Below are 22,056 nucleotides of genomic sequence, written 5' to 3' on the forward strand. Positions count from 1 at the left end.
ACAGGTTCCAGGAAAATAGGCTGTAAGGAGTAGATGGGAGGGGGGTACTGCATATGTTATGTATTACCCGTGGGTTATTGAGTACATAGCATTGGAAACAGATGTGACACTTAAGCTATTCAAAGACTAAGATGGTTTTCGTGTTATTAGATGGAATTATTCTTTGGCTTCCCAGTTTGAAAGTGCTGAAATCATTACTGCATTTATTGCACTCGTCCACACACCTCCAGGGGCTCTTTTTGGTCAGCTATCTTTCAACCCTTCTGCTGGGTGAAATGTGAGAATGAAACAAGTGGAATCTTTTGAAACATTAATTTCTTCTCTTTCCAGGATAAATCAGTTCCATGGACTGAGATGTAAATGAACTTAGCCAAGGGAATGCTATAACCTTTCAGTCTTGCATTGTGCAGTGCAGCGGTACCTTTCATTGCTTTGTTGCTGTGCATTGCTTTATGAATGAATTAATCTGAATGGTAACCAGGTACTGGGTGGAGTTTGGAGAGATGTAAAATGCTATGGTCCTCCAAAGACAAGTGGGAAGCAAATCAGCTGATGTTTTCTAGGACTGGCTAACTCAGAAAAGACATTTGAAAGCAGAAGCATATTCTAATTCAGTAAGGAAGATACAAATTGTGAGCAAATAGCATGGTTTGTAATACTGTGGCTTTGCCAGTCACACACGCGTGCGCGCACACACACACACACACACACACACACACTTTCATATTCATACACAACCAGTAGGTTCCCAGCAGTCACCAAGTGAGCGCTGCATTATGACAAATTTTAGACAATTCCATTTCATCATCTTGTTTTGTAGTCTCCAGGACGATATTCTGGGGGATTTGGATTGTTTCTTTTAGTAGAATTAACTATGATGTGCAGCATTCCATAGTGGAGTCATGTCCTGTTCTTTCAAGTAAATGGCAGAGGGTATTTTTAGAAACAAAGTTTGTGCTGCTATTACATAAGATGTCAAAAAAAAATTAATTTACAGAGGTTACACACCCATGTATAGTTGTCTTTAATTATTTCCACAGGCTTCACTTTAAATTTTACAGCATCTTTAATTGTCCTAGCTCTTTTTTCAGAAGACGCTTGTTGATCTGTATTATCCTCCCTACTATCTACAGTACATGACACTCACATCTAACGTACAGTTGGTGCAGCTGCATGCAACACTACCACATTAATTTATGTGACAGCACTGCTACTTGAGGCCTGCATAAATTTCTTAGCGCAGGGTTGTGGGATTGAGGGACTAGTGCATTGGAGCTAGCTCAGCTCCTCAGCAATGTATGAAAATATTTATTACATGCAGGTAAATGGATATCTATGTATCATTTCACCAGCCACTGCTATGCAGTTGCCCTCAGAAGTGGAACAAGAAAGAAACCATTCCGTGTAGCAGCACTATACGAAAATAGTCAAATACAGAGATGCTGAATGAGGTGCACACATGAAAACTACAGCAGAATATAGGCAGAGTAGAGCTTAGTCACGACTGGGCATTTGGAAAAGGACCACGGGATTGTACTCATGTGTTAGCAATTAGGGTTTTGATACCAGGTTTGACCCAAAAGGCAGCGCTGCCTACAGCAGTGCAGAGGTCTGTTTGGCTTATAGGGCAGTGGTAGATAGGAGCTGAAAGGATGGCTAGGAGATAGCAGGTGCTCCAGATACTGTTGTCTCAGGCCCCCTGGCTAGCTCCAGTCATCTCCCAGGCCTATGCCCATAGGGGCATTTGCCATGGTCTGCATTTTTTTTTAAAGGTTGGGAGTCTGTAAGGTAGGGTCCTTCCAAACCCACCCCTTGAGCACCATGGGGCATCTGCCCCTGTGAAAAAGAGGGATGGGGCAGAGCCCAAACTGCTGGAGGAAAGCTGAAGGTCTCTGCTAGCCTGGGAGCCCTGTGCTGAGCTGGCATGCTGGAGCATTAGCTCAGGGCTGCCTGGAGGGACTTTGGTCACTTTCTGATGCATCTTGCTGCTCCTGGCCTCCCGAAGGAGTCCTTCAGTCCTCATCCTCCCAAGTGCTGTGAGCATGGAAGGTATTTGCTGGGTGTAGGTTTCATTTTGTTCGCTACTTGCAGATTTGCTGATGTGGATTGAGCCTCATTCATTAAAGCTAGATGAATTGAAATAATGATTAACAGTTATAAATGCAGCTGTTTGTTAGATTGTGGACTTTCTTACCTGGGTCCTTTGACAACTACCATCACTTTAAAACATCTGTTGACTTATGTGTAATCTTATATGAGTAATCTTGTATGAGAAAGTGAAAGAAATGTTTTTCTTTTTTTAGAAAGAAGATGGTACTGGATTTTGTTTCTGAAAATTCATGGCTGCATATGCTACTAATGTTGATGATGAGCTCAACAGCTAAATTAAAAACAACCCAGATGTCATGTTCAAAGGGAAGCAGAAGCATAATAAAAAATATTCCAACCATACCGCAGCATAATAAGGAAAAAAAACTCATTACAAGAACTTCTTTAAGAGTCTTCAGTATAATGCAAATGTACGTGTCATTGATAGTTAATAAGAAGCTGCCATCTGGACAGTTGGGTGATGTATATTCTGGCACTAAATGTGTCATTCCTCCTGAAAAGCATGAGAAAACCAGAGACTTTCAAAGATAGACGTTGTAAAGTTTGCCTGGAACTCTTCCGAATATATAAACATTGGCTGTAAACGAAAAACCTACAATGTCAGTAAAAAAAGTTTTCTTTTATTTCAGCAGATTTCAGATCTGGGCTTGGATCACTGTTAAAACACATTAGTGATACAGCTATGTATAAATATAGCTATTAAAAAAAAGAGATGATATGTTGCAAGATCTTTTCTCATGCATTCCAAAGAGTTGTATTATTTGATTCCTACTGTATCCCTAAAATCCTGAAGATAATGATAGTTTGAGGAAAAGAGAAAGTAAGCATATAACTTTTCATGATCATTTTTTAAACAATTACTGCTCCTTATTTAGGTTTCAAAGCAGACCAAAGAACAGCAAATAAAGGAAAAGCAGGTGGTTTTCTTTTTCCCCAAGAATGTCTTTACTGTACATTTTGTAGCAAAAAAAAGAAAATAAAGGAAAAATATTCTGATCACAGGGATGTAACTTTCTAAAACTCCAAGTAGGAAACATGACAAATACAAGATCAAGTACACAGCCATGTCACAACATATCTCTGCGCCTTTAAAAAAAAATATACATAGAGTTTTTCACATGTTATTTTCTCTGTGCCTTGCACCCTTTCTCCACATCTTTTACAAAATCATAGGAATAATGTGCAATTTCAGAATGGTTCCCAGCAGCTGACTGTTGGGAGCGAGCAAATAAATAAACAAAGTAAGGATAGTTGCAGTAGCCACCAGAATGTTGGAAATCACAGTAAAGTCACAGAGGACAATGAAATCAGTTGAGCGGGCCTTGTGCATTCCCAAAACTGCAGCAATGCTCTCCCAAAAGGAATCAGAGAATCAGTCTGCAAACCCTAAAGAGCTCCTGTTCTTAGTTAGCAAGTACCTTAGTGAGGGTGAGGGACAGAGGCTTAGGAGTATACAGGGAACTGAAGAGCAGCAGGCTGTAATGCAGGGGACAAAAGGGAGACCCTATGTTCTGAGACATCCAAATTAAACTAATTTCCCATGGCTGATTGGGAACATACTCAGTCCCCCGAGTATGCACAAAACTAGCGTTTCTTGTGATTCTGCTGATACAGTCAACTCCTGTTGTGGCTACCGTACAAAAGAGCTCGGGTCAGGATAGAGTGAAAGTGTGTTTTATTTGTTTCTTTGTCTGTTGAACAGAAAGCAACAGCCCCACCTTTGCCAGAAGCAATTGCTACTCGTAATGCTGAGAGTTCATGGGAGCCACTTTTGTTTTCTCTTTCTTTTTTTTAGATATGAAATCTTGATTACTGTTTTTCATATCTTTGATAGCTAAACTCCTACAGCTATCGATAGCTGCTGCAATCTGCCTTGTGCATTGACAAGCAGAGACTATGAAAAAGATGGAAAAAAGAGGTTTTTTTTTTTTTAAATTTATTAGCCCCTAGATTTCATTTTTCCTGGGATACCAAGGGGTTGTGTTGGAGGTGGGTTATACAGCACATCAGAAATTTGACCTTTGTACATATCTTCCTTTTCATCAAGGGGACTGATGAGAGACTGAAAACAAAACAAAACAAAACAAAAAGCTCATGGAAATATGCTTTCTGTTGTGGGGAAAAAAACAACCCCAAATGAGTAGTGGCAAACAAAACAAGACGTCATCAAATCTCAGCCAAAACCCCACTCAACAACAGGTATTATTTTCTCAGCTGTCACTGTTAACACCACGATATCAGACTGAACGTTTCCCCTGATCTATCCCTCTGGATGCCCTGTCTGCCCTTTTGAGAATGCCACTTGCATTAACAGCCAGAGATATCCTAGCACCAGTCTTATATCCACAGAGGTGTATTTTTGAGGTTAAAAGAAAAGGAAGAGGATGGAAAAAACTCCAGACTCTTCAAAATTAATTTTGTACTGTTAAACCCCTTTTTATCTTCCTTGTTTAATCCCGTTTGCTCCTTCACCAAGAGGCTGAGAAATTTTTGGAACGCAATGCTAAATACAACTAGTAAATTCCTTGTAACATTCACGTATGGTTTAGTTGGGGCCAGACATGAAAGGTGCCATACGTGCCTATTCACATTTCACGACTTTCTTCCTCTTTATTCCCATTACTTATTTATTTACCTATCTTTTTGGCCATTATGACTGAGAACGTTCCCACCCCTCTCTTTCCAAATGCATGGCCCTGCAGCAAACCATGCTTTATCACACATGAGGTGAGAAGAGAGAGGGAGACACTAATATTTACACTGTGCTTTCCATTACCCATTCTGAGCTCCCGTAAGTCCCTTTTGCCCCTGTTGTCAGGTCATTGTCATCGTACTGCAAAAGCATGCCGTTCACCGAGAGGCTCCTCTTTGTCCAAATGTTTGTTATCTTTTTTGGGTAGGTGCAACACTGAGATGTGGCAAAGTCCCCCATGTCAAAAGAATGGCTACGTTTAGTTTTGCCCTCCAGAGGCAACGTGAGGAGGCTGCGAAATTTGGACTCCGCCTGGCCCAGCAGCGGCTCTTTGTCCGAGTGGCGGGCCACCGTGGAAGTTCTGGAGTCTGTCGTGTCCTCCTTTTTCTGACATTTCAGTTCCAGGGAGGCGAAAGCTCCCATTAGCCGGTCAATATTGTGTTTTGACCTGGAGGGGGGCCTCCATTTACTGGACAATGTGCCCTGTTCACTTTGGAGGCTATAGTCATCACAGTCGCGGCTATTTACGGAGCTGGAAGAAGAAGAGATACTGCTCCGCACGGACTCACAGTTAAACTCCATAAGTTCATTTCTCACCACCACTTTGGGGTTTACTTGGGGCAGGACTCCATTCTGAACTGGTTGCGCTCCATTTGTCTGTGAGTAGACGTTGCTGACGCTGGACATCTTCCCCTGGGCATTGTTGCAGACCTTGTAGCGGACCATGAGTATAACGATGAACACCAATAAAGTTGCCACAATGATGCCTCCAATGATCAGAATCATGGTCCCACCCAGAAACTGGCTGTGCATGGACTGGCACTGAGGGTAGTCCTCTTTGGTGAAGAACTGGGCACATCCCACAATGTTGGTGGCAGTAAGGGTCGTAGCCGTGTCATCCCACATTGCCAGGACACAGAGGTCATAGCCTGTCCCAGAAACAAGGTTGTTTACCACAAAGGCTTTGTTTGTAGCAGGAATCATCCTTTAAAAAAAAAAAGGGAGAGAGAGAATAAACTAGGTTACTCTTGACACTGACGGAATAGAGAGGAGGGCAGACATAAGAACAACGTGGCATTTACTGCGCTGGGTGCTGGCAGAGACGAGTCTGAGCTATGAAGTTCAAACATGCATTCAAACTTCCCAGTCCCTGTGGGTCCAGCATCCCAGCATTTAGTAATGCCCAAGTTTTCACGGCCATCTCTCTAATATGCAATAAAAGGAGAGAAAAAAAAAAAGAGAAAGAAAAAAAGACACCAAAATAATCTTTTTTTTCCCTCCTCACCTGCATCTATCCTAATCTTAAATATACCTAAACCTGAACAAATAACTCAGAACAAAAATACCTGCCTGCAATGAGCAGTTCTTTCTGAGCACGCAAACCATCTTTACCTTTGCTGAGTCTGAATTTGGCAGCCATGACATTGCTTCATGGGTGCTTGAACATTTACTTTGTAACATCAGCAGATTGCTTACCTTGTCAAGTCAGGGGGCTACATTCAGTCTGCACAGTCCCTGAAAATGCATGGCAGGCAGCCACCTCTCTCTGTTTCCCTGCTCCCTCACCTCCTTTCCCCATCCTCCTACTCCCCACTCTGGAAAATGATTCTTAGAAATGCAGATATCTACGTTGCCAGAAATTTCTGCTTGGAACCACCTTCCTCCATTTCAGTCAAAAAGAAATACTGGCATTGGCACTATGAGCTGTGGAAGTGAGAGAAGAGGCAGGAAGATGTAGGTTTGGAAACAAGATCTTTTTTTTTAATCTCCTCGAAACAAAACCTAGTTACAATAAACTAATAGACAGGCCCAAGCTGTGCTCCAAGTTTCATCATTTAAGAATACTGTTTTTTGTTGCCACAGAGCTTAAGCGGTTATTTGTACCCATGCGAGGTTAGAGCAGCACGAGCATTCAAAATTAGCAAATGGTAACGAACATGGTCTACCCCCACTTCACACTAGTGAAAACTGCAGCAGACTAGTCAGGACATTGGAGAATCTCAGATTCAGTGCCTGGTGGGAGGCTAAGACTGTAACTAGAGAGGTATCCTGTGCATTTTTCTCTTTACCTCTGCATAATAATGGGTTTGAGTGAGGGAAAAAAGCTGAAATAAAAAAAAAAAAAGAGCCCATTGTGACTTAGAGCTGCAGATCTTTAGCACCAGCAGCAAAGCAGCCCCTGAAGCAGTTACACCATAGAGGAAACTGGTGTGAGTGCAAAGGGGAAGGTAAGGCTTGGCTAGAGGAAAATGTCTGAGTGGGAGTGCCTGGCTTTCTTAGCCTCAAGTAGCCATCATAGCTAGCAAAAATTACAGCACTCCAGAGGCCCTTCTGTGCAGCGGAATGAAATGTGCCTGCACAGAGAAGCAGCAACATCAGGGCACCGCAAAGACGAGCTTCCGATCATCATCGCGTTTGTATGTTCACACACACTTATACACCCCTTCAGTCTGGCCGCAGGTGAAGGACCTGCAGGACCCCATCGCTTCCTGCAGGTCACTCATCCCATGCTTTATACCACTCCGAGGAGTGAGGAAGTTTTTCTTCTTTCTTGCTTTCCTTGCATAGGCTTCACATGGTCCCCGTCCTGCCAAGGGGACTTCATATGCACACATCAAGGATAATATATGGAATAACAGAATCCTATCAATTCCCACATGTACCTCAGTCATTAACAGTGTTACCGATTGCTTCATATCTCATGCTGTACTACCTGATGCTATATTCCACATTCCACCACCACTCTGAGCCACATGCTTAAAAAAGATCTGCAGTGCTTAAGTCCTTTAGAAACTCTTTCACTATGAAATCCCATTAAAAATAGGTACCACTGTTAGCAGAGAGAACAGTCGACCCTGCAAAATGGAGCCTGGGGCTTTGGTTGTAACTCTCAAAAGACAGAGCTATAGCACTAGCAGAATAGTTCCTCTTGCTTTGCACCAGTGAAACACAGAGGGACCCTTATATTCTCTCCAAGCAAGCAGCAAATAACTGGGTTTACTTAGTATATAGCTTTACATATATCTTATGCATATAAAAATACAATAGTTCAACCTAATGCACCATGTCAATTTATATAGAGTAAACACTGATAACTTCAATCATTTACAACTTGTTTTCTTCACATATAGATTACACACAGGCTTTCAAGGACACGTAACTGCTTGGAATATTTCAAGGACTGGCAATTAGTGAGAGTGGTACTGTAAGGCCAGTCCGTTTTTAAATTATGGCAGTGATGCAATGATCACTCCTAAAGTCTGGCCAAGGTAATTGTTTTGATACTTGCCATAAAAGCTCCTCTTAGCCTTCAAAAGAAGCTGAATAATTTCTAAACTCAGTCAGTCCTGGCAGCTACAGCTGTGGTAGTACTGGGGCTAATAATAGGTTTATAATACAACACAGTTGCAATACCAATACGGAAAAAGCAATCAACTCTCTATATACATCTACAATAAAGAATTTTGGATGATTCTATAAATAAACTTCAAATGTTCTTATAAAATATTCAAATTAATGTTACTGTAAAAGAACAGCTGAGCATAGGCATAAGCACCAAGTGCATTCATACTAGGAGTTAAGTAACTAATCTCAGAAACAGCTTTCTAGCTTCTAGGGAAGACAATCTTGTTTTGATGAAGTTGCAAATTGTAAGAGTATTTTGTGACTCTCTCCCAGCTTGAACACACCCTTCGCAAACGTACTGCCAGTCAGCTATGATGGATGATAACTCTTAACATTCCCCACACCTAAAATCAATGCAGATACATTTTCACTCTGGGATATTGATGGCTCTTTGATTATCCCCAACGCAGGTACCCGCAAGACGCCACTTCAGTCTTTGATTTGCTCCGTCACAGGGGGAGTCTTTTCATAGCTGCTCTGTACTTTTAACGCTATCAATCGGTGAAGATCATGCCTTGCCGTTTAGACTCAATAAGTAGGAGTTAGGGCAAAACCAAAAGGGATCTTTAAAACTGGCTGGTCAGCTCCCCCAAGAGTTTGTTCAGTCGACTCGTGGGCTAAACGTAGAAAGTTCAGTTCAAGTAGCAGGAACCTATTGTCTAGTTCATTGGAGAAGATCAAAAGCAGAATTTGAAAGCTGAGAGCTTTTGAACTCAGAAGATCATTGTGCTCACTTAGCCCTCAGATACCAAACCTATTGGACTGTACCAGTATCTTGAAGCAAGGAGCTTGATATGGTCCTCTTCAAGGCAGTGTGACCTTGCAGAACTGCTTCTTATCACAGAACTGGAGTAGAGACCTCAATTACACATTAAGCTTATTTAGGAAAAAAAGAGTAATGGCTGACTAACTGCATGAGAAAATCAATGAGAAAAACACTTGCTTAATTTTAATCTGAGATTATTACGATAACTTTTAATGTGCGCAGTTTAAGGAACACAAGAATTGTAAGCACTGGAAAGGATTACCCAAGGAAAAGAGAACAAGTACTCAAGCATAAGTGTAGTGACATTTCACAGCGGAGGATATAAAAACAACCTTACCTCTATAAATAGATAGGCAATCTTAACAAGCGGGTATTTAATACCTAATTAGAACAACAATACATTTGAAAAACCTTATGAGTCTTAATTCTTTCCATTCTGAAACTTCACTGTGGTCCAGACACATATGACACAGTAATTTCTGTCTTTTGCCTCTGTGCTATTTTCCTCGGGGCAGGAAGAACAAGCAGCTTTCCTCCACGCTGATGCTGGGATTTAGCTACCTGATTCTTAAGGTAGTTGCTGAAAAGTATCAGTGAAGATCAAATATCTTAAGGCAAACCATTCATATAAGAACATAGTTTGACTTCTTTTAAAATTTTGCCTCTAAGGAATGAAATGAACATGAGTGTCCTACAATTGACCTTGTCAATTTAGCAAAAAAAAGGCCCTCCTCTCATTTCTTGGCAGAATGACATCACTTACTAAAGGAGGAGGGAAGCTACAGCCTGGGACTGGGGCCTAGCAGAAGTGCCTGAAATGGAACAGCAATAAATGATCCTGTAGGAATTTATGTGTGATGAAGAGCTGTGAGGGTGAGGTGACAGTTTTCGGGCTTTTACAAACAATACTTTCCCTTCAATACATGGAGATTTATGTTTCATTTTCTGAAAGCACCAAAGTGAGACTGTAAGATCCATTTTTGAAAAAGGAAGCAAAGCTTTAGCATCCTTCTTGAATTCAACTCTATTTTCTACCCCCATCACTAAAAAGTCCTTGTTGTGTCCTTGAAGATACAAAATACGTAAAGCAATTTTGTAATAACTCACTTAAGCTTGTGTCGATATAAAGAAAATTAGAAAATAAACGATTTAGAAATGCAGGAGAAAAAGTTTTGTTGCAGACTTCACTTATAATCCTAGATGCAAGGGCTCACTGAGGCTTGCAGGGTGTGTACTAGATTGAGAATTTAGGAGACGTGACTTTTATTCCCTTCTTTATCAGTTACGCTGATATCAGACTCTACTTTATCAGTAATTCTCAGTTCCTGAGAAATCATTTTGCTGTACTGTAAGTCTCCTCATTTATAAAATGGGGATAATGCCAGCAATTTCCTTTCAAAAGAGGCCTGTAGTATATGGAAGGAAATTAGTAGATACTATGATTAGACTGTAATATACAAATGGGTTCTGTTCTTCTTTGTAGCACTGGGAATTAGCGAGAGTGAACTGCTAGTTAATATTATGGTTATGCAAAACTGACAAATTAGAGAAAAGATAGATTAGGCTAATTGGCTGGGAAATTCTGTTCCTTTTCTCCATCATATGAGCGGTATGATATCATCTAGTCTTAGCCTGAAACTGGCTGCTTTAATGAGGGGACTTACTGGGAACTTTCAAGGCAGTTCCTTTGGGAAGGCACTTGCATCTTCCCAGATTCAGTTTTATGCTTACCCACTAGACTATGTGGCTTCTCTCACAGTCCTTTCTGTATTATCCAGGGCCATACATTATATTGCAATGATTTTCTTTTCAACTGAAAAGCATTTCAAACTGAAAGTCATGCTAATTTATTAAGTGCTTGTATCTGTAAAAAAGCCTGATTGCTAAATCATGAATTTGCTGTGCCTAAGCTGCTTTACCCAAATCCTTCATGTAGATTCTACACGTACAGCCATACACAGGCCCGGGAAAGAGACTCACATGTCTCTGCGAGTCGATTCTCTTTGCCTTCAGAGTGACTTAAGGAAACTGTCCATCAAGAACAGCCTTTGGAATATTCTAACTTGTGAACCAGGTTAGAAAGATCATGCCAGGAACCTTACCAAGACTTCAGCAGTATAGACAGTGGGCTTCTGGTGTGTGGGAATGTTTCTGCACAGTCTTTAATTTACTAGTACAGCTGTAGCCTGTTCACTCAATGTGAAGTAACTGTCCGCATTATTAGTGCTGAACATTGTCACCGTGCACTACAAGTCTGTAATGGAGAGGGGGAAAAGGAAGGGGAAGAGGGATGGCAGTGACAGATAACTAGGGTTCTGTAAAATCATGTCCTGATTATTTAGCACACTAACTTCTCTGTATAGAAATCCCTTACTGTGTTAATATCAATCTCACTGTACCTTCCTAGTCTTAAACTACCTCAAACACACAGTTGTATTCACATAAGAAGTGCAAAATACCACCATCAGCGCTCTCAGAATTAAAAATTTATCCAGAAATGTTTAATACTGGAATCTGATGAATTTTGATTTTCCAGGAAAAATCTCAAGCCAAAATTGTTAATTTAGTTCATCAGTAACTTTATCGCCTATTTTTTCATCTTTTTTTTTCTTTTTTTCCAACTCAACAGGTAATTCTTAAAGAATGATAAAATGCCAGCTAGTCCTCCTTGAAAGCACTGTAGGGTCTGCTAGAGACTTTCTCCACCTTTCAGGTAAAGTGCCTGCTTTCAGTCCCAGTGGGATTAAAGTAGGATGGTAGAGAATGGGAGAGGGAGGAAGTATCTAAGGTAATATACCGCACAGAAACTGGCTAAAGTGTCGGTAAAAAGAGTGGGAAATCAGAGGATGGACTCCATCACTGGCAGAAAGATCACATAAAAGATCCTTAAGTTTTGGTAGATGGAACTTAGCGGCACACAGATCTATCTCCTGAAAAATAGTGATAATAATGAGGTGTTATTTCAAGGACAGCTAAGGAAAGAAGGAAGATTGGTCCGACATGAGGTGGATGCAACAAGAAAAGATGATGACGAAAGCTGAGGACTGGCAACGTCAGAGCAGCAGAAAAATAGGAAAAAGACAAGCAGGTTCAAAGTAGCCTTTGGCAGGGCACTATTAGGCAAGGACACAGGCACATGGTAACCATCAAAATGATGGAAGTAGATCAGTAGGCTGCAGTGACCAAGATCACAGAAGCAGACCAATACACAGCTGAGTGCAATGAAATGCAGGAGATCTTTGAGTGGAAAATGAGACAATCAGAAAGAGAGTGAAATGAATTAGGACAGTAGGAAAAGTTTAGATGGTGGGTAGATATTGAGAAGGCTGGGTAAAAAAGATCAGAAGACGACTAGAAGGATCCAAATTGCACTGAAAATGTCACATATGATGTACTGCCCAGGAGCAAAAGCAAGGAATTGATGTATTTGGACTGTGCAGCTAGCACTCTTCAGTGATGCTAACTTTTGTGATTTCCTTGAAAGTTTTATAATGTGTAGTGTTGTTGTTATTTTTGTTGGTTTTTTTCCCCCTGAAAGCCCCTGGCGTCACAGAATGAAAAGAGAGGCTCAAGTGTTATTAAAAATCAAGTAAACCAACACTGAAGATTAATTTATGATCCTTAAAACTGCAACAACAACAAAAAAACCCTTGAAAATATAACTTCAATCATCCTAAAGACTCAGGAATTAGGAAACAAATACAAAGTGCCAACTACTTTACCACGTGAAATTTCACAATTGTTTCATATCTGATTCAAGATTTTTGAATCTGAGAATCTGAAAATGCCAGAGAGCTACTGTGACCTGCACCTGGAAAAGAGGACAGCTGTATCTGACTTCTTCTGGTGCCCTAGGAACCAGAAGATGATTTTTAGTAGTAGCAACATGGCACAATTTCTTTGTCAGTCATAGCAACATAAGGAAATGTCAGATAATAGTGGGAGGTAGTCAGGCTTGTTCAGTAAACGCTAACCCAACCCAGCATTAATATTTTCCTGAATTTTTTAATTCATCAGGCTTTATTTCCTTATGGCATACAATCATGATTTTACCTTTTGATGGAACATTCATTATTAAACCTAAATTCCTTCCTGCTTTCCTGAATCTTATCTCCTCATCGTTCATGCATCCAGCTGCCCTTCAGAGAATCTGTCTTGTCGAATGAAACACACAAAACGTGTTGTCTCATTATTATTTCCTAATTTGCTTATGCTCTTTTGTGCTCATTTAGAAAAGTATGGGGGTGGGAAAGAGAATAGAGAGCCAAAAACAATTGATAAATCTGCTGTGAAATGGTGGGCCAGGGAGTTACTGATAATGAATATATCCACAGAGCAGGAAAAAAAAAAGAAACATTGAACTACTACCTCAGAGGATATAAATTTCTGCTGAGGTATATTAGGATGATGCCCACAGGGGATGCACACAGGGGATGCACTAAAGCCATGCAACAGGCTACTGAATGAAGTATACGCTTCTAGGGCACATTATTGCACAAGGCTGAGAAAGACGCACTGTGGCAGAAGGTTTTCTGCTCCTCTCCATTATACATTACTCTAAGAGGTAATTCTCCTCTGCCTATTATTTCCATCTAGATTCTTGCCTACAATAGGGATCCACCAGCTGGCAGAGCTGATGAGGCACTTCTGGGTGAATGAAGCCCATCAAACTCACCCTGTGATGCCCTGCATCAGGGATGGTGCTCAGTTCAGCTCTCCAGGTGCAAGCTACTGCACTGGGGCAACCTCATTTTGGTTAATATTGGTGTGACACCACAAAATGAGACTTTCAAGTTCCCTGCTCTACGCTATCATTTCTTTTGCATGGACATGACAGCAGCAGGCATTTGGTGCCCTAAACATTAACTTTTATCTCTAAAGGGAATACAGACATACCCCATGAACATTCAGCAGCACAAATGATAAATTACATTCAGTCAGGCAAAGCTATTCAACTGCACATGGAACACCTTTCACCTTACTATATCTGGGATACTAACTGCCTCAGAAAAAAAATCTTCACACTGATTCAAATCCAGCTAAAACATATTTAAGCTCATTAGCAGTGTAAATGAAAACCCACACAGTATTGCTGTTAGTAAATGTGAAGCTGAAGTATTTACGGAAACAATGCATAGCCACACGAACAAATTCACTCTGTATCATTTTAATGTAGACTTAGAGAGCTATCGTAATTCTCAGCAATATTTTGAAAAGCCAGAGTGTAAATCTGAGATTAATCAAAAAATACCTACAGTCAGTAAGCTATTCTACTTATAGTCACAGCAACACAATTTCTAAGGATGGGAACAGATAAAAGTTATGCATGAAAGGTGTGTTCAAGCCTTTGAGCAGTGTGTGTGACCTGGGACACACTGCTCCCAGGGTTTTACAGACAAATAGCCCATCTGCTTGGCTGAAGTGTCGTGCTTATTTTCTCTCTCTCTGACCCAAGTAATTTTAAACTTATGCAGAGCTGAGCAGTTACATCAGAAAAGGTCATCCACCATACTACTAGCATGTAGCAGAGGTTCCTACAAAAGAAACAACATTAGAAATAATGAGCAAATTTAAGAGCTCAGGAAATTCACTTGCAAAAGGAATTCTGCTATTTTTCCAGCAGAACACGACTGCGACAGTCAGTGACACGCTGTCCCTTCTTGCGGGTTACAAGTAGAGATGTCCAGTTTCTTCAGTGCAGTGAAATCTATGCAAAAACTAATGGCAGGATCAAGAAGAACTGGCTGGGATCCCATAGCAGTTGACAGCTGCCGACCCTCCTTTCCTGTAAGAGTTCGTGTGAGCTGAGGTGAGTAGGAAAAGGATTTTAGCTGACTACTAGCAATTTCTTCCAGGCTTACTATGCGGGCAGTTTGTGCTAGCTTGCAACTCACGTAGCCTGCGGGAACTCCATGCCCTACTACATAGGCTAATTTTATATCTGGAAGATTGTGCTGCAGTGTCACAAACCACAGGCACTGCTCGAAGTGGTGTTCTGGCATGTTTTGTAATTGACTGGTGAAAGTAAACTCTCGCATACTGTTCCAGGCTACTCTGTTACAAAGTCTTTTTGTACTGCTCGGAGAAGCTTGGTGCCAACTAACAGAACAGCTAACAAGATTATTTTAACTACTCCAAATAGCAGAAAAACTCTTACAGAATGAGTTAGAGGTCTCACTACCCATGGAACCTCTGCGCATAAACTGATACACTGGCTTATATACAAATATCTTAACATCAGTTTAAGACACAATATATGTGCTATTATATAGTTCAATCATATGTCCTGTAAGCATTCCCCCAAAATTCCCTTGGGACCTGCTAACACTTTAGTAACTTAACTTGTGGATAAACTTAAGAGACCAGGAATGGTCACGCCCCAGAATCCTGAAAACCTCTCTCTCTAGGAAGCTGAAAAAATGAGTTTTAGTGTTGGTTGAGAGGCTTAGAGAACCGCGTTTGCCAGTTCTCCAAAAATGAGCCGGAGAATTGTCTGCTCACCAAATACACTGTCAGAGTATATGCATATTCAGAGAAGAACATAGCCACAATTTAGACACATGAAAGGGGATGTATTTGAAAAGACTTTTACCATCACAGGAAGGTTGAAAAGCAAGCAGAGATCGGAGGAAAACTGAAAGACTGGGATCCAGCTCTTTAGCCTCTCAGCAAACATTAGAAACATCTTTTTCCTATGTAGAAGGGATAGAGTAGAATTGCTTGCTTCTTGTAAATTAGGAAAACTTACTGAAAAATAATAAAGGATAGTTTAAATAATAAACCTTTTATATCAACCATCAAGCTTTCACTTTTTGAGTCAGAACAGGGAGGAAATCTCTTGCAACAAAAAGCTGCAAATATGCATAGCAATACACAAGGTAAAAAGAACTAAGATGGTTCAGGATGACTTTTACAATAACATTAGGACAAGAATATCTTTTCACTTGAAGAATGAGAACACAGGGTGTACAAATCACTAAGAATCAAAAGCATTGTCTGCTGGGCAGAGTGTGAGGGGCAGGATATGGTGGAAAAACATATGTAATACAGACATTTCTTAACGGAGAGGTTTGACATTGTGCAACTTCCAGGGTTTTACCAATACGCAAAAGACAAGGAAGGCTAGAAGGACTAGGTAGGCTAGAAAGACATGAAGACACATAGAATTTAGGAATTCTCTGAAAGAGACCAGAACATAGTTACATACTTTTAGTTCATGATGCCAAAATTAGGTAAAAGCATTTCTCTGCAACCAGAGACATCCTACTTCTTTTTCAAAGATGAGCGTGGACTGAAAGGATGCTATGAAGAGTGACAAACACATTACTGAAAAGGAAGCTAAAATCCATCCAAGTCAGAAAACAGGCTTTCGTTTATAATGACCCCAGAAGGAGGAAAAGAAGTCAATGGTAGATTCCAATAGTAGTATAATATTCTTTCCAGAGTGACCTCGACTGCCTGGAGAAATGGGCAGAGAGGAACATCATGAAGTTCAACACAGGGAACTGCAAAGTCCTGCACCTGGGGAGGAATAAACCCATGCACCACTACAGGCTGGGGGCCAACTGGCTGGGGAGCAGCTTAGCAGAAAAGGACCTGGTGGTCCTGGTGGACAAAAGAGGATAGGGTCAGACTCTTCTCAGTGGTGCCCAGTGACTGGATGAGAGGCAATGCGCACAAACTGAAATACAGGGAATTCCCACTCAACACAAGAAAACATTTCTTTACTGTGAGGGTGGTTGAACACTGGAAAAAGTTGCCCAGAGGGGCTGTGGAGTCTCCATCCTTGGAGACGAATTCAAAACCCAACTGGACATTGTTCTGGGCAACCTGACCCTACTTGAGAAGGGGAGGTTGGACCAGATGATCTCCAGAGGTCCCTGCCAACCCCAACTGTTCTGTAATTCTGTGATTCTGTCCTAGAATTATGTTTCCCTGCTTAAGGGTCTTAGACAAATGTCACAGATTTCTAGTACATGAACAAAGTGTACTAGAAGGTAATCCCCTAGTGTTCTTTACATGCTACAAATGAGATATAGAAAACTGAAAAAAGCTGTCAAGAGTCATCTCATAGGCTAACAGCAATGCCCAAAAGTGAAGGTAAGCACTCCAGAATTCCAGGCAGCAGGTCCCAATTGTGAACCTATTGCAGAGAAAAAAGCATAGGCAGTATTAATTGAATTTTCTTCTTCCAGCTACTAACATATGCTTGTGAAAACATGTATTTGGCCCTCCTTGTGTTCCCTCTCACTCACAGAAAGTAGAAACTGTCAGAGTGGAATAAAATCCTGCTTTTCAGCAGTGACATATTAAAGGGAAGGTTACTAATAGAAAACTACTAATAGAAAACTGCCCAAACTTGATTTCTCTCCTTTACTTCAGAGAACCACAATGGACCTCTCTAGGTTTTACGGTATGAGGTTAAGAAGAGACTAGATCACCTTTTAACATCTCCAATTAATGAAAGTTTTACCTAGGTCATGAGATTTATCCACTGAGAGCTTAAGTTACATAGTTTTGCTGAATATGGTTTTAGGGTCAAATGGACTCAGACAATGCACAATTCACCAGCAAGTTAATGACCTTTTGCACGAAAACCAACCACAACCTAGGCTAGGCATGCGGTCAGCCTGTGAATATCCCTACATCCAGATATGATACATCTATTACTTGTTTACCATGACTGATTATTAGTCATCACGCCTTAAGGTATTTGCAATCACAAATATTTCGTTGTCCACAAGTAGAATGAAAGTCAAAGCAGCTTCTGCACGTTACAGGCATCCTTTTGAAGTCATTATAGATAATGGAGAACATTTTGTGAATAATTACATTGAAGAAATATTTAAACACTGCAGAATCAAACATGTAAGAACTCTCTGCACTACTGAAAGAAACGAATGATTTTTTTTATTCTTATTTTTGCTTGAAAAACTTTCAAAGCAGTAAGTAATGAAGGAAAAGACTGGCAGACTGATCTCCTCTGCAGAGTTTCAAGTATAAAGGCTGCAAAGCTATCTCTTCCTCACTCTGCAAAATCTTCTCTGAGCTTCCCTGCTGTAACTCCAGAGAGCAAAAGAAAGAAGGACATGCAGAAATGACACTGAAAGTTAAAAAAGGAGAGCCTGGAATAAAATACAAATCAAATGCATAACTATACTAAACCCACAGCTTTTACCCACTTGGAGAATACGTACTTGTTTGTCATCTCTCCTGTCAGAGAAGGAAAAATAAATACTCTAAGAAAACATCATTCCATAGAAATCCAAGATCCCTGGCTTCTCGCTACTCACAGTCTGCCCCCACCAGCCTTTGATCATGACTGAGCCCTTGTTTCCACCATCCTTGGAGGTAGCTCAGAAACGGGTGCATGCCCGTTTTATTCCTCATGCTTTCACAACCCAATTACATAGGTGAGAAAAATCTTATGACCAAGCGCTGCTAAGTCTTTGTATCTCTTTTAGGGTTCAAGATTCTTTGTGGAAGAGAGATTTAGGGCGCAGTCCGTTGCTGGACATGTGCATGTCGTCTTTGCAGGTGTATATTTGCACTCTTTCCCTACACTCTTTTTCCCTAGACTTGACTTTGAAAATATGGGACCTATTGTGACACTGCCAACAATGGTTGTTTCGTGGCAGGAAAGAGTCGCACTCAGGGATTAAATGGAGATTAAGCACTGCAGTAACACTGCACTCAAGCACTGCAGTAAACTTCTACTAGCCACTGCCTTTTACACAACCTAGAGAAGCTGCTGTCTGATGTACCTCATGGGTGGGTTATAATTAACTTATCTCAGCCAACAGAAACTGCAGAATGAGCCAAATGATTCCCCGCAATACATGTGTTTCTCTCTTCCACTTTAGCCTATCAGCCACAAGCCAAAGTTAGAGTCTAGTTCTAAATTCATGTAACTATGCACCTAATGAAGGTATAATTCTGACTCACAGTGATTAAATTGCAGTGAAATATTAAAGGATGCTTAATTGGTTTTAGCACCTCGGTAGTAGAAAAAAAATTATTCTGTCATGACTAAACTTCAAAATCATGTTTCAGAAAATTAGTTGCTTTTTAATGACCATGCTGGCAACTTTTTGCAGTGCCACAGAAAAGGCAAATGGACCAGAAAGGTTCTTATAGCCACAAACGTAGTTTCCAGCCCCATAGTGTAAATATACAGTGACCTACCATAGGACAGTAACTTACCAAAATCTTGTTTTATCCTATGTACTCTGTGCATGTCTGCAGAAGCTGGACATTTTATTCTCCAAAGAACCCCACAGCACTCATACACATATTTCTGAGTCCACCAGTATGTGGATTTTTTTTTAACTTGATCTGGAGTGAATCACTCCATCCTCCCTCCAGCATGAAGAGAAGTGTGTTTGCTGCTCTGAGCATATGGTACAGCCTAAGAAAAGGGTAATCTTGTAGGAGTATATCCATATGGATCCCTTATCACACAGTCGACACCGGAGAATTCTAAGAGATAGAATCTTTTTTCTTTCTCAAAGCGTTCACGTTCAAAATTTTATGTCTACTATATTCCAACATGCTCATGGTTCCTCGAGAGAGGAAAGCCCACTCCAATTACAGCCAGCCTTTTACATATTGCTCAGGAAACTTGGATCCATTCTACTGCCAGGGACTAGTTATACAAGTTGCTAAAGCAAACATACAAAAATTATCCTCCTTTCTGTATTCATCATCCCAGATTTGTCCAGGGTCATCTCCCATAAGAATGAGATTTTCAGTACAGAAGTACCTAGTGAAATGGTGCTGAAAATGTTAATCTCTGAAGAGAGCAACTTGTAATCACCCAAAATGGAGATTTTCAAAGTTATGAATTTCTATGCTGTTTTTAGCTTGAGAGATAACATGTAGGCATGGTGTTTGCTCCCAGAACAAGCTTAAATTATGAGGTTTGTTTCCCTCAAGAACCTATAAATACAGTCTGGGAGACCTAGGCGATGAAAAAAAAGGATCATTTCACAGGAATTCAGAGCAGTTTTATGCAAATAATTTGAGGACCTCAAAATGCTGTAACCAATATCCAAAATTAGCCAGTTAGAAAAGTTTCTAATGGAAACCCTTTATAAAAATCCAAAGGCAGCTACCCTAAGTTGAGGAAACACCTGTTCTTGGGTACCAGACAAGCAAGTGGATTTGGCTGATAGGGTGTTTCTGTGCATTGGATAACACAGACATAAGGCTTGCTAGAGCAATGGCCGGTGCAGTTTCCCACATAAAAGTTTACTATGATATGACCAAAGCAGGTCTAGCTAGCAAACCTGAGTGATACATGAAACCCCTACCTGAGCAGAAATTGCAAGGCTGATGATGGCTGATTTCAGGTGTGCATTCTTTTCAGGACGGGAGGAAGAAAAAAATTGCTATAGATACAGCATGACTCAGATAAAGGTGGATTGGAAATATTTAGGACGGTATGGCCATAAAACATGATACAGATAAAAGACAAATATATCAATTGTTTTCACCATGGTATAAATGAGAGCAGAGGCACAGAGATGAACACAGTAGTCTTAGGGAGCCTTTTGGCATTGAAACTGTTCACCTAGCCACAAGCACACTATGCCATAACTCTTAATCCAATATTTATAAGCAGAGGAGTTTAAGGACTATGCCTGGGCTCATTAAGCCTGACCAAACTTGTGCCACTGGACTGAGCCTGTGGTTATTTTTTTTTTAAATCTGATACTGCAGTCTTTCTACTGCAGTCCCTGCTGGCACTGCAGTGCTTGAGATCTTGACACTGATATATCAATAACAGTAGCAGAAGCAGCAAAGGCAAAGACACTGATGAATGACTCCAGTGACCACTGACCATCCCAGACAACAACACACCTAAAAAGACAGGTCTAGACCAGCCGCCTTCCACAGTGACGAATGGCACAGAGGGAAGGCTGCAAGGCAGAGATGTGCCTGCAGTGCTCAAAAGATCCTTGGATGCAACCATCCAAGGGATTGGCTGGCAAAGAGCATCCCTAAGCAAGAAAGTGCACATTTTCATATTTTTCCCTCTCAGTGGCAGCCCAGAGCTGCAACTCTGATTCACAATTCACTCTTCTCAGTTTACATACAAGTAGAACTATCCCATGCAAGCTGGATCTTGCTAAGACAAAATTCATTGAAAAGATTCCAGAGAAGCAGGCTAGGTGAGCCTTAATGGTTCATAACTTAATAGCTTATCCAGTGAATAAAAAACAATAGAGAGACTTTGATCCTGCCAAGTGCTTTCTGCTCCCCATGGAAACTGCTCAGCGTTTGGTAGGATAAAATCGGCAGTCTTTGCAATGTGCCTGCTGTTTTCACTAATTCATTACTTTCAGGGCTGTAAGGGGAGGGCTGATACTTAAAGACACACACTGACTGAAAGCTTGACAGCCTTCTACAGTGCCAATTACAAAGAGTCGGCTTAGTTGTCAAGGAAGGCAAGGCCATGTAATACCTATTTTTGATAAGGCCTGAGAAGATCCATTCAGCTTATGACTGCTGTGACATAACTGTCAGTTAAAGTAATAGTTATTCATGCTCACAAAAGGTAAAGCAATTGCAATTTTAATGCATAGAGTTGTAGTCGTGGTGTACGCTGAGAAGTTCAGTTTAACTGAACCTACTGACTTGACTGGAATATTTGATTGACAGTTTGACTGCTTTTACTTTTTTACCTCTGTAGGTGGCTGGTTCAGAAATGTTAAGAGCAGTATGGATGGTTGTGAACATCTAGTCTGACCTTTAGTGCAGCATCGTCCAGCATAGGCTTGGAAGTTTTATCCAGGGATTCTTATACTGAGCCACAGAACGGTGGTTTAAAAAGACATGCAATCTTAAGGATTCCTCAGGGAATCGGTAGCACCATCTTCCATCAGTAGCACCATCTTGGTTAATATTCCAGTGTTAAAAATCTTGCAACTCATTTCCAGTTCAAATGTGCAGTTTTTAGCTCCAGGCTGAGAAACATAAAGACTGATTTATGCACTTGTGCATAAAGCCAGACAAATAAACTAAGAACAGACTTTGAGACAGGGTAGGAACAAGGCCAAGAAAGTGGATTTTTTCTTTCTGA

General features: G+C 40.8%; 1 protein-coding gene across 1 annotated transcript in view; it reads right to left on the reverse strand.

The window, feature by feature from the left end:
• Positions 1-1,051: 1,051 nt before the first annotated feature.
• LRFN2 (leucine rich repeat and fibronectin type III domain containing 2) overlaps positions 1,052-22,056 on the reverse strand; it is a 41,574-nt gene continuing 20,569 nt past the window's right edge. The window contains exon 2 of the mRNA XM_009669122.2: positions 1,052-5,786. Within this exon, the coding sequence (XP_009667417.2) occupies positions 4,865-5,786 (922 nt within the window). The 3' untranslated portion in view covers positions 1,052-4,864. The remainder of the gene's footprint in view (positions 5,787-22,056) is intronic.

The sequence above is a fragment of the Struthio camelus genome, chromosome 3, assembly GCF_040807025.1.
Source record: "Struthio camelus isolate bStrCam1 chromosome 3, bStrCam1.hap1, whole genome shotgun sequence".
NCBI lineage: Eukaryota > Metazoa > Chordata > Aves > Struthioniformes > Struthionidae > Struthio > Struthio camelus.